The sequence below is a fragment of the Sipha flava genome, unplaced genomic scaffold (genome assembly GCF_003268045.1).
Source record: "Sipha flava isolate LNK unplaced genomic scaffold, YSA_version1 258_pilon_pilon, whole genome shotgun sequence".
In the NCBI taxonomy this organism is placed as follows: Eukaryota; Metazoa; Arthropoda; class Insecta; order Hemiptera; family Aphididae; genus Sipha; species Sipha flava.
In genome coordinates, this window is record NW_020272917.1 from 1,332,018 (window position 1) to 1,344,014 (window position 11,997).

The following is an 11,997-nucleotide window of genomic DNA, read 5'->3' on the forward strand; positions in this document are numbered from 1 at the left end:
CAAATTATTGGTTTCCCACGAAAATATACTGGAATACAATTTTAAATTTATAAATAATATAGACATTAACATTAAGTTAAATTTATATAATTCCAATTTCCAATGATAAATACCTACTTAATTCAAGTCTACTTGTTTGCATTTGAAATATACCTACTAGATTTATGCAGTACCTATATATTTTCTTTCTAATAATAAAACCCAGAGCCGCATTAAGATATTTTGAGCCCTGATTAGGTTATTTATTTTAGGTAAACAGAGAAATAAATTGAAAAAACATGTTAAAATCACATTAATTAATTAATTAATAATGATAAATATTTTAATAAAATACTTAGGTTATATTTTATAATATTTTATTGCACTAGATTGATACTATAATTCTAGTATAAATCCAATTTCGATTTATTTAGATACCTAAATCAAATAATATAAAATATATAAAAAATGTCTGATATCGTCAAAAAATATATATCTTATCAACAAATTTATCGATATATATTACGGTAAACATAAAAATGAGTATTATTTTCCTTGACTAATTTTTCAAATTACTTTTCATTTATAATATATTATTTTACAAATAATATTACTTACCTAATTAAATAGGTATACCTAGGTATTTTAGGTAAATTTAATTTAATTTAATTTAATTTTTCCATCCGAAGAAAATTGGCATTAGACCCAAAAAAAGTGAGCTTCCCCTGTTAGATAGAGCTATGGGTCATAGCAAATCTTATTTCCGTACACGGAAATCTATCCGAAAAGTCGAGTGAATATCTTTCACATGACATAATTATATTCGTACACGGAAAAGTTTTCAGAATACGGTTTTTTTAAGATCATGTGAAAATTCACGTAGAAATGAAAATTTCCGTTTACGGATCTTATTCGTAAGAGTTTCCGGTCCTGTGTGTTTTTCAACAGAAATTAGATCATTAGTTTTGTAGTTACAACCATTTAAAGTTTATAGTGTTATTTAAATAGCCTATGTTGTTTCATTCCTTCAATTTTTGTCATGGATAATGCGACATAACCATGTATATAAAGAGGATAATAGATTCAAAACGCTAAATAACAACAAACCTTTTTAAATTTTTTTTGTTACGTTAACAATAGTATGATAATATGAGTTGTATAAATTATATTATTGTAATTTACTACCGAGTATACGAGACCTACTCAAGGTGGTTTTACACAACAAGTTGAAGGGTATTTTCGATTTTAATTGACTAACGAGGACAGCGAGGTAAAATTAAATATAATCCTTAGAAAAAATGCATTGAAACATAATATATAAAAAAAATAAATGAAAAATTAAGCTAAACTAGTATTGATGAAATCATCGTTTTCTAAAAAGAAGTGCAAAAGAATAACAGCCGACAGTAATTTATCGAACTTGTATACTGAGACGTGTTACAAATGAAGTCACCACTGCGCAATTTGAAAAAATGAAGCATTATTATTAACAATTATTTAAAGATTTTGGTATAAATCGAAAACTTCCATTATCTACGACTTCGAAATAGAATTCGTGTGTCAAATTCGGGTTTCACCAACATTTTTTTAAACCAAAAAAATTGCCAAAAAAAGAGGTGCCCGGTGAAGTAGTTCCAAAATGAGATTTTTAACAATAACAATTTCTTCCTTAATGCACATATATATATATAGTAAAAGTATATTCCTCTAATATTTCGTATTAACCGGTATGCTAATCTTGGCTGTACACGAATCAATGTGTGAATGAGTGATATTTGAATAATATATTTAAATTTTAAACCGTGATTGCACATCGGAATATCTATTGTATTGTTTCGCTTCTGGCGTCAGAACGTCGCATAGGCTTAAGTCAGTGTCACAAATTTTATAAACAGGGGCCAGGATAATAAACAATTGAACTGAATCCATAGATATGACCTTTTTTCCCGTCAAGTTGTATGTCACAAGCCTGAAGTTCTTCTTATCACTTAAAATAGTATACAATGCATTAGTAATCTGTTACCGTGTCTGTGTAATACCATAATACCGAGTAATGTGATATATGTTGTCGTATACTGTACAATCAACATATTCCACTATTGAGTTTTTGTTAGTAACAAACGATTTGTTACTATTAGTTTATTTTAACATTATTAATACTTATTTATAGTTCGTTTTATTACAGATCAATGTAATGTCTCAAATTCCAATTGCTATTTCATTGATACAGTTTCAACTTTCGTGGCAACTCTTTAATTCATTTTGATTTTGTTTCGTGTACATCATTGTATCCGATTCTCATCATTACTTTTATACATGTCAAGATCATAAGTAAGTAATTTACATTGTAATAAATTATTTGTTATATTTGAAATTAGTTATCTCTGATGTATAGAATTTATATTAAATATCCATATTTTTCTTATCTCTTTAGAAAGTAAAATGGTGTATTTTTGAAAGTCAATAGTATCCTAATACTATTTAAAATATATATATGTTAATATTAAAGTCGAATAATTTTGTATGCATACTGCAATTCTTCCTTATACTCTATGATTTCCAAAAAAGATAGAAAACAGTTAATTGGCTTATTATATATTATGTATGCACATATATATAAAATTTAAGATTATTAGGATAAAGACTGTAAAAAAACTAGACTATCATTAGATTATAATTTATAATTGAAAAATAAAACATTATTAGATAACTATAATTACCCTGGTATATTTTTTGATTAAGCCTTATTTATTCATTTGAAAAAATTTGAACTAATTTAAACTAATCTTTACTTAACGGAATATTTATTTTGAAGAAGTTGTGAAAGTATAAGAAAGCTGATTTTACAAAACTTTTGGTTAGCAATTCTTAACTTGTGGTCCTAAGCATTCAAGTTGCAGGTTCTCGACACTATTATCTTAGTCATAACTAGAGTTGGGATTATATTTTTTTAATTTGCAGGACACATAACTTTTTGAAATTTCATATTGTAAAAAAAAAATTGAAATATTGAAGTCTCACTCTATTGTAAAGTCAGATTTGGTTAATTTGACACATACATACCTCTAAGAATTGAATTAGAAGTTTAATAAAAATAAGGAATGTCTCTCCAAATCGTAACTTATCTCAAGCCAAGTCATATCCCTAAACAAATTACGTGGCTGTTATTAAAATGTATGAAAAACTGAGGTTTTGCTTAAATTAAATATCTTTTTACTTTTACGCTCTGGATTTAAAATATTACTTTTAGTCTATATGTTATACATTTTAAGAACCATTTCTATAAGTAATTTACCAATTATTCTGATAAAAAGGATACATAAGATCTTGTGTATGTAGTATGTATAAGTAGCAATTTACTGAATTTTCCTGAATTTGTTATCATATATCATTACAGGATAATAATAATATTTTAATTATCATAGAAATTAAAATAATGAATAAATAAAAATAATTATAAACACCTAAAATGTAAAATGTGAAAAAAAAATTAAATTTGAGTCATATTTTTGAGCTGTATTTCTTGACATAACCAATAATATATTTATAATACATATATTTTTCTTTATTTATTAAAAATTTATTACAGTTTGACAAAAAAATAAACTTTAAATAACAAATATACTATATTTAAATGAGATTGAACAATACTATAAGAAACAATAAATAGCAATGATAACAAAACATTATTTGTATATGTATCTAAGTACCTAATCTAATCCTGCTTAAGTAGAAAACAACAAATTAAAATACTAATTAAATAGAGAATCCCAATTCCTCAAAATATTTTAAGATAAAATATATTTTCAGGGTAGAGTAAAATCATAAACTTTGGTTAAGTTTTTAGTAACCCCCCTTCGCTATTAGTGTCATGCATTTTTTCTTAGCTTCATTTTGGCTAGGCAATCAGATATACTAATAGAAAAATAAACGTTCCCTCTGGAAATGGAATTGTAGATCTTCAAATTTTTTTTTAAAAAAAATGAAAAGAAAAATTGATGTAGTGAATATAAATAATATTAATCATAGTTTTAGCAAGAATATAACAATAATGATATAAATTGAGGATATTTGTATTATAATATTTTAATATTACAGTTATGATTAGGGCAATTGACTAAGCCATCTTTGGTCCGACACAAATAATGTATAATGCTTATTTTGTAAAAATATTTTTTAAATCCCCTCCTTTAAAATATTTGATGAATATCACTATAATAAAATATAAATTCAAATATAATCTGTAATCATTTCTGCTTAGATTAGTATTTAATGGTTATTTACATGGATATATGTTCATTTTTAAAGCAAACTGTATTTTGATGTTTTACAGATATCCATTGGTGAGTTTAGAATTCTTAAATCAAATAATTTTTGAGGAAAAATCATGTCTGAGTATGATGATGAGGACATGGAATATTCAGATCAGGATGACTATCAGAATGACTATGAAGATTATTATAATGCAGAACGTGATGTAATGAGTCCACCTCACAATCCTGATCCTGAATATTTTCCTGTTCAATGCCTTTCAGTCGATGAAGTTGAAAAATTTTTAAACGAACTTGTCGAACAAGTGTGTACTAGCATACTTGTAACACCATCAATGTCAAAAGTCTTACTTTATGAAAATAAATGGGCTGTTCAAGAAGTATTATGGAAGTATAATGAAGATGCAGATAAACTTTTTGTTGCATCAAAAATGAAAACATTACAACCACTTACAAATAAAATAAAAAAAGATAAATTTATATGTCCTGTCTGTGTTGCACCAGTAACCGAAGAATTGGGAATCACTAGTTTGGCTTGTGGACATTGTTATTGTGATAATTGTTGGCGGTCTCATTTTGAAAATAAAATAAAACAAGGTATGAGTACTGAACTTTCTTGTATGGCGTTAAACTGTGAATTACTTGTACCAGAAGAAATAGTTTTATCTACAGTTAATAAACCAATTTTAAGGAAACAATATCAACATTTTGCATTCCGTGAATACATAAAATCACATCCTTTATTACGTTTTTGTCCTGGAGCTAACTGTAATGCAATTATAAAATCTAAAGAATCTCTGGCCAAAAAAGCTATATGTACTGAATGTGAAACTTCATTTTGTTTCAAATGTGGAAATGACTATCATGCCCCAACAGATTGTGCTACCATAAAAAAGTGGATTACAAAATGTGCAGATGATAGTGAAACAGCAAATTACATAACAGCTAATACTAAGGATTGTCCAAAATGTAATATATGTATTGAAAAAAATGGTGGCTGCAATCACATGCAATGTTTAAGTTGTAAATTTGATTTTTGCTGGATGTGTTTGGGAGATTGGAAAGCACATGGTACTGAGTACTATGATTGTTCCAAATATAGGGAAAATCCTCAGAATGGTTCAGAATCAGCTAAAGCTCGTGAAGCTTTAAAAAAATATCTTCACTACTATGAGCGCTGGGAAAACCATTCTAAAAGTTTGCAATTAGAAAAACAAACTCTAGATAAAATTAAAGAAAGAATAAACAGTAAAGTAATGACTAGTAAAGGCACATGGATTGATTGGCAATATTTATTAGATTCAGCTACACTATTGGCTAAATGTAGGTACACTCTTCAGTATACATATCCATATGCATATTATATGGAAAATGGCCCAAAGAAGGAACTTTTTGAATATCAACAAGCTAAACTAGAAGCTGAAATTGAAAATTTGTCGTGGAAAATAGAAAGAGCTGAAACAACTGATAGAGGTGATCTAGAGAATCAGATGGATATTGCTGAGAAAAGAAGAGCTACCATGCTTCAAGATTTTTTCCAAATCTAAATAATTAATTTTAGGTACATTTTCTAAGTAAGTTAATGTACAATTTTACCTGAAATATATTTATTTTTTATCATTTTTTATTAATTTTTTTTTAATTGCTACTCTGATAAATATATTAAGATTCTTCTTATTACATTTTGTTGTTTTAAAGTATTTAAATATGTAAAAATTGATACAAATTGGTAATTCAATTCACACTTGATAAATAAACAATTACAATTAATATTATTTTTCATTTGAATAAAGTTTGACTTAACAATTTAATCTGGTAATATTTTTAAAGCTTTCCAATTATTTGATAAATGAGCTAGTTGCCAAACATCTTGACCATTTTTATCTTTTATGCTTAGATCAGAATCACAGTCAACTAGAGTCTTGATCACTTCCAAATGAGTAAACATCAATACTAAAAAAAATAATGTTTTTAATGTTAACTAAGTAATTAACTACATAATTATAGTAATTTTCATTTGTAAAATCAATTGAAGGGCTTGGAACAATAACAAGGTAAATGCAGTTTTTCGTGAATTATTGTATAGGAAAAAAATACAGATGATTGGACATAACAACCAGTTAAATCCAATAAATATAAACATAGTTTATAATGGAATGGGATTTATCTGGTTATTGCTTCAATGTGGTCATACTGTATTTACCACATGATATCCACATTAAATAAAAATAATGCAATAATTCAATACCTTTACTCTGTAATACAATATAAAGCGTTTGGTTTAGAAACTAACATAAGAATATCCTGAACCAGGACACAGTTTCCTACTGTGAGATCATTGTTTTGGGGTAATTGAACAAAAAAAAAAAAAAAATAAACGAAAAATTGAAAGAGTAATTTTGCAACAATAGTAAAATAAACCATATCTTATCGACAAATATATTATTTAAAAGAAGGATTATTTTGCAGTATTACAGTAAATTCTACTTGTGAAGAGCATTACATATTTCATAAAATTGACAGTTAAAGCCCATTTGAAAATATTTCAATGCTGAATCATAGAGCACTTGAAATTAAAGCAGCAAAGTTAAAAGACGTTCAGGAACTAGCTGTAAAATATGTACCACTTGAACATATGTGGTTCTATAGACAGTTCGAAGACAATGTACATAATAATAATCCTGATCTATCTGATAATGAATATTGATAACATTATTTTTAATTAATATTTTTATGTAACTTTTAAGCAAAGAAAAAAAATGAAAAGAAATCCTGTGATATTATTATAACTATTGAGAAAAAATATTTTGTTTTTTTGTTGTTTATATAACTAATTTGAATACCACTTGTTTTGATATAATTAAATTTTAAACTGTTTTATTATATTTCAAAATAGTAAAATTATCATTTTAAATTGTTAGACAAACTTTTTTAAAATTATTAGTATGCCTTCAAAAATACAATATGTTTGGCGCAAAACCAAATAAATTCATGGATTTGATAGCTTTGGACAACTTTTGTTTAAAGAATAAAAAAGTTAACTAAATTTTTAGTCCATAGTAGAGCCCAACATAGGCTAAGCTAGCCCAGCCCGGCTCGGTCCGTTGGTACACTAGGCCGGACAGAGCTACATATTTCTTTTAAGTGTACGGGTCTGAGTGGGCTTTGCTTAAGTTAGGTTGGATTAGTTTAAGTTAGATAGTTAAGTTTAGATGGACTCGGGTTTCAAAAACTAGAATAGTGTTGGGCTTTAATGGACCGGACACTTTATATCAGGTACGGGCTGGGTTGGGCCTGTATTCTGTAAATTATTTTAATATTTGTATTTTTGGACAACTAAAAATGAAAAATGGAAGGCTCGAATGGTGAACTTAATTATATTATTTGGATTATTTTTAAATCCATTAATTTAGTACATGTAGTACAAACTAATAGTTATTAAGTATAAACACTATAAATATATTCGATCGTTATTGGAAATAGTCTTTGTAATCGTAATATAAGGATAATAAATTATTTTTAGCAATAAACTATAAATATCATTACCTAATAGCTATATGTCATATCATTATCGTTGTATAATTCTGAAGAATAATAACAATTTTATATTAAAATATTACTATAATAATATAGTTTATAATTTTACTCATTAGTCGTTTGACGATCGAACATCTAACGAATACAAAATTATATAAGTATAATAAATAACATTAACAAATGTAGGTACAAATTATTATTCTATGATCTACGTATATTGTATACAATATAATATTAATATTTTTATTTGCTAAATAATAAATTTTTAAAAGTTTAATACTTTATAAATAATTATTATATATAAGGGCCTTCACCGAGCCTGGTTGAGCTTTCACTGGCCGGACTGGGCTGGGAATTGTATTAGAATGGTCAGGGCTGTGTGGGCTTCATTATATAATTTTAACTTTAGGAGAGCTTTGGTTTTATAAATTACAAGAGTAGAGGCTCTAATAGGCCGAATTTTTCATATCAGATATGAACCAGGCTGAGCTTGAAATAATCGGACCATGCAGAGCTTATAGTATTATTTTTTATCGTGTTAGTAATAAAAAAGTTTAATTAGCTTTAGTATAATATATAATATAATATATATTAATTAATCATGGAATAAAACGGTTTTTTTATCAGCCCTGAACAATTTCAATAAGTGGATTTACCTGGTTGTTATTCCAAGCCCTTCAATTGCATTCCAGTTGTTTAATTTGATAATTATACCAATAATATTAGTACATTATTTATTTATTTTTATTTGATAGTTTTATATTTATAGTTTTGTCTTAATAGTTTTTTCATAATCTGTTTTAGGCACATACCCAAATAAAATTTGTATATTTAGCATATCTATATAAATAATGACATTCAAACTTAATGAAAATGTTTTTACTATTTACCTTTTTTTCCCGTTTTTAAAACTAGGACCGGGTGGGAACTGTTTTGCATATTACTACCACTCAACTATTTACCTGCTCTCATCAATGGAGTCCATCCTTTAGAGTCCACTGAGTTGACATCACTCCATTTTTCTGCCAAAAGCATTTTGACCGCATTATTTTGGGATCCGTCTACTGCATAATGGAGGGCTGTTTTTGAGTTTCTAAAAAAATTAGTTAGAAAAAGTTAGAAAAAAAAATAAGTGTTCCATCCTTAAAAAAGAAATAGTAATTTCAATTACGAACATGTCTTTCATAGCAGCATCAGCGTCATTGTGAGCTAGTATTCTTATTATGTCACAATGGCCATAATAAGCCGCAGTCATTAACGGTGTGATTTTTGTGAACATGTTGGATGAATTCACATCCGCCCCATGCTGTATAAGAGTGAGTACGATGTCGTTGTGTCCAGCTGTGCATGCTTTGGACAAAACGCTTTCGCCAAATTCGTTGTACACGTTGATGTCTTTAGGTCTTGTGATCAAAAACTCTCGAAAAAGCAACGGCAAATTTTGATAGGCACTGTGATGAAAGGCGGTAATGCTTGGGTTATGATCTAGAGACGTACGTTGTATTTTTTAACAAGTTTTAAGTATCCAAAAACAATGCAACTACTAATGGAAAATATCAACAAAAAATATCAGTGCTTTTGGAGAAGCTGTATGGGTACAATTTATTTGGCATAAGTAGGTATATATAGGGGCTTCTGGATGTCCTCTTCCTTAAAAAGTCCTCTCTAGCAACCCGCAATACACTAATAATTTTTCTCTTAGAATGCAACCCTCAACACAGACAAACCGAACAAAAAATATGACCCTCCCTTAAATTAATATTATTTTTGATGACAAAACATTTACCTGCCCCATACCGAACACAGACAAACCTAACGAAAACAATTACCTCATCCTTAGAATACAACCCTCAACACATACAAACCTAATAAAAACCATGACCCTCCCCTTAAAATACTATTATTTTCACTGACGAAACACAACATTACCCTTATCCAACAAAGACAAACCTAACGAAAACCAATACCTTCCCTTTATACGTAATCTGCAATACATAAAATCCGAGTGAAAATCATGATCTTACCCTTACATAACACAGACAGTCATAACTATAACCCCCTCCCCCGCCATTAAACAGTGCTTTCAAATCACACGCCACTGTCGTGCACCCAAAGAGAATTACGACGGGTAGTGATGAAGTAGAAGAAAACAACACTTTGAAGAATATATCATGACAAGTTTAGATGACTGGGTTCATTCATTTAGACAAACACACTGTAATTATGTAGATAGATATAAAGTTAAACTGTACAGGAATCAAGTCGGTCACGACTAGTATTAACAATAACACAGTCTAGTGCCTTCATTAACTCTGTATTAAAAGTGACTTCCAGTGGCTAGTGAGCAAATGCATTATATAGAAGCCCACTTGTATCACGTACCCTGGTACGGAAGATAATCTAAAGTGCCAAAGTCATATTTTTTGTTCAGTTTGTCTGTGTTGAGGGTTGCATTCTAAGGGGAAAATTATTAGTGTATTGCGGGTTGCTAGAGAGAACTTTTTAAGGGGGAGGACACCCAGAAGCCCCTATATACACCTAATTGCATAAAAGAAAAATCACATAAATCTAGAATAGATGATTAATACAATGGGCTGGTTATACTTAGCAAAGAGAATCTACTTATTTGTATGGTAATGGTGGAAAACCTGAAAACCGAGAAGAAAAAACTTGTTGGATGCCCGTCCTCATTTATGATGGATAGATGTGATGAGAAAAGACGTCGAATCTTTAGATGGAGAATGAGACTGGATAATAAAAGTATTTAGGGGACAGGAAAAATTGAAAGTATTACGGAATGGTCCTAATAGTCAATAGCTTCCAAGAAAAAGAATACAAAGAACCCCATCAGAAGATTAAAAAGTTTAGGATACCAATTCGTTTATTCAGCTTAAGTTCACCAAATCAATTTTTTTTTTTTAAGATTTATATAAATCGTATTATATCTCCCTGTTAAAGAATAAATGCATCAATTATCTGCAGTGGCGCAACAAAAATTTATTTTCGGGGAGGGTTATACGAGTCATATTCGAAAAATAAGGACCGTTTTATTATAAAAAAAATTATAACCATATGAAATAAGTTTCATTAGCACAATTAGTTTCCTACTAATCATTTTTACTTTTCCACATAATCGCCGTTTACTTCTAAGCATTTTTCATACCGCTTCACCAGCTTTATTAACCCATCTGCATAGAAGCTCACCGCCTGCGAGTTGAACAAGTTTTCAATGGCGTTCTGAAATTCCATGTCATTTTCAAAGCGTTATCCACCGAGACATTTTTTTGAAATTTAAGAAAAGGAAGTAGTCACTAGGTGCAAGGTCGGGACTGTACGGTGGGTGGTTAAAAAGTTCCCAACGAAAATCTTAAATTTTCTCTTGGGTCTTGGCTGCAGTGTAAGGACGCGCATTGTCGTGAAGGAGGATTATACCGGATGACAGCTTACCACGTCGTCGATTTTGGATTGCATGTCTTAGTTTATTGAGCATTTCATAATATACGTCAGCTGTAATAATTACAACAATAATTATTATTGTCCCACGTTCCATAAAATTAACCAAAAGAACACCTTTTTCATCCCAAAAAACGGTAGCCATCATTGTTCGACTCGTGTACTGAGTTTGTTTAAATTTTTTTGGTTTTGGTGAAGTTGAGTGGCGCCATTACATTAATTGCTGTTTTGTTTCTGGATTGATATAGGATACCCACGTCTCATCACCGGTAACAATGTGAGAAAACAAATAGTCTCTATCTTGTCGGTAACGGTTCAAAAACTCTCGTCCACTGGACATTCTTTGCTTTTTGTGCTGGTCGGTGAGCATTTTTGCTACCCATCTTGCACACAATTTGTGGTGTCTAAGTTTTTCTGTGACAATTTTGTAGACAATAGTGCGTCGAAGGTTAAGAAATTCATCACTCAGGGCACTAATCGTCAACCGACGATCAGATCGCAGTTTTTGGTCCACCAGAGAAACAATTTCATCAGTTTGCCTACTGGGCCTACCACTCCGCTCTTCGTCAAGAACATTTGTTCGTTCATTTTTGAAATCACGATACCATTGTCTAATTTTTCCTTCACTCATTACAGTAGGTCCATAAACTAGACATAACTCTCGTTGAATTTCAGAAGCTGAAGATCCTTTTGCACACAAAAATCTTATTACAGCGCGAACTTCACAGCTGGCGGGAGCAACGATTATCGCGGACAT

General features: G+C 29.3%; 3 protein-coding genes across 6 annotated transcripts; 1 reads left to right on the forward strand and 2 right to left on the reverse strand.

The window, feature by feature from the left end:
- The first annotated feature begins 683 nt into the window (after positions 1-683).
- Positions 684-5,877, forward strand: LOC112684799 (potential E3 ubiquitin-protein ligase ariadne-2). The gene is made up of 3 exons (XM_025556468.1): positions 684-2,088; positions 2,165-2,310; positions 4,313-5,877. The coding sequence occupies exon 3, from the start codon at positions 4,367-4,369 to the stop codon at positions 5,795-5,797; it is 1,431 nt and encodes a 476-aa protein (XP_025412253.1). The 5' UTR covers positions 684-2,088; positions 2,165-2,310; positions 4,313-4,366; the 3' UTR covers positions 5,798-5,877.
- Positions 5,878-5,922: 45 nt separating this feature from the next.
- On the reverse strand, positions 5,923-11,437 carry LOC112684802 (fibronectin type 3 and ankyrin repeat domains protein 1-like). 4 transcript variants are annotated; one of them, XM_025556473.1, is made up of 5 exons: positions 11,358-11,437; positions 11,235-11,294; positions 8,963-9,272; positions 8,750-8,880; positions 5,923-6,203 (listed from the first exon to the last, which is right to left on the reverse strand). In XM_025556473.1, the coding sequence occupies exons 1-5, from the start codon at positions 11,386-11,388 to the stop codon at positions 6,058-6,060; spliced, it is 678 nt and encodes a 225-aa protein (XP_025412258.1). In that variant the 5' UTR covers positions 11,389-11,437; the 3' UTR covers positions 5,923-6,057. The 4 variants fall into 4 exon arrangements, with proteins under 4 accessions (XP_025412258.1, XP_025412259.1, XP_025412261.1 ...); XM_025556474.1 differs by having other exon boundaries at positions 10,909-11,294; positions 11,358-11,396; XM_025556476.1 differs by lacking the exon at positions 11,358-11,437 and adding an exon at positions 10,909-11,024 and having other exon boundaries at positions 11,235-11,287.
- A 14-nt stretch (positions 11,438-11,451) lies between these two features.
- LOC112684924 (protein GVQW3-like) lies at positions 11,452-11,997 on the reverse strand. The gene has a single exon (XM_025556656.1). It carries the CDS (start codon positions 11,995-11,997, stop codon positions 11,452-11,454), a length of 546 nt encoding a protein of 181 aa, XP_025412441.1.

What these genes read in the sequence shown, in the direction of transcription:
- LOC112684802 (XM_025556472.1), bottom strand. Translation starts at nt 11,388, where the DNA reads ATGATGGCTACCGTTTTTTGGGATGAAAAAGGTGTTCTTTTGGTTAAT. An exon ending in AATCCAAAATCGACGACGTG is followed by an intron (nt 9,273 to 11,234) that starts GTAAGCTGTCAT and finishes GTACGTCTCTAG; the next exon opens with ATCATAACCCAAGCATTACC. An exon ending in GACTCCATTGATGAGAGCAG is followed by an intron (nt 6,204 to 8,749) that starts GTAAATAGTTGA and finishes TATTTTTTTTAG; the next exon opens with TATTGATGTTTACTCATTTG.
- LOC112684924 (XM_025556656.1), bottom strand. Translation starts at nt 11,997, where the DNA reads ATGTCCGCGATAATCGTTGCTCCCGCCAGCTGTGAAGTTCGCGCTGTA.
- LOC112684799 (XM_025556468.1), top strand. Translation starts at nt 4,367, where the DNA reads ATGTCTGAGTATGATGATGAGGACATGGAATATTCAGATCAGGATGAC.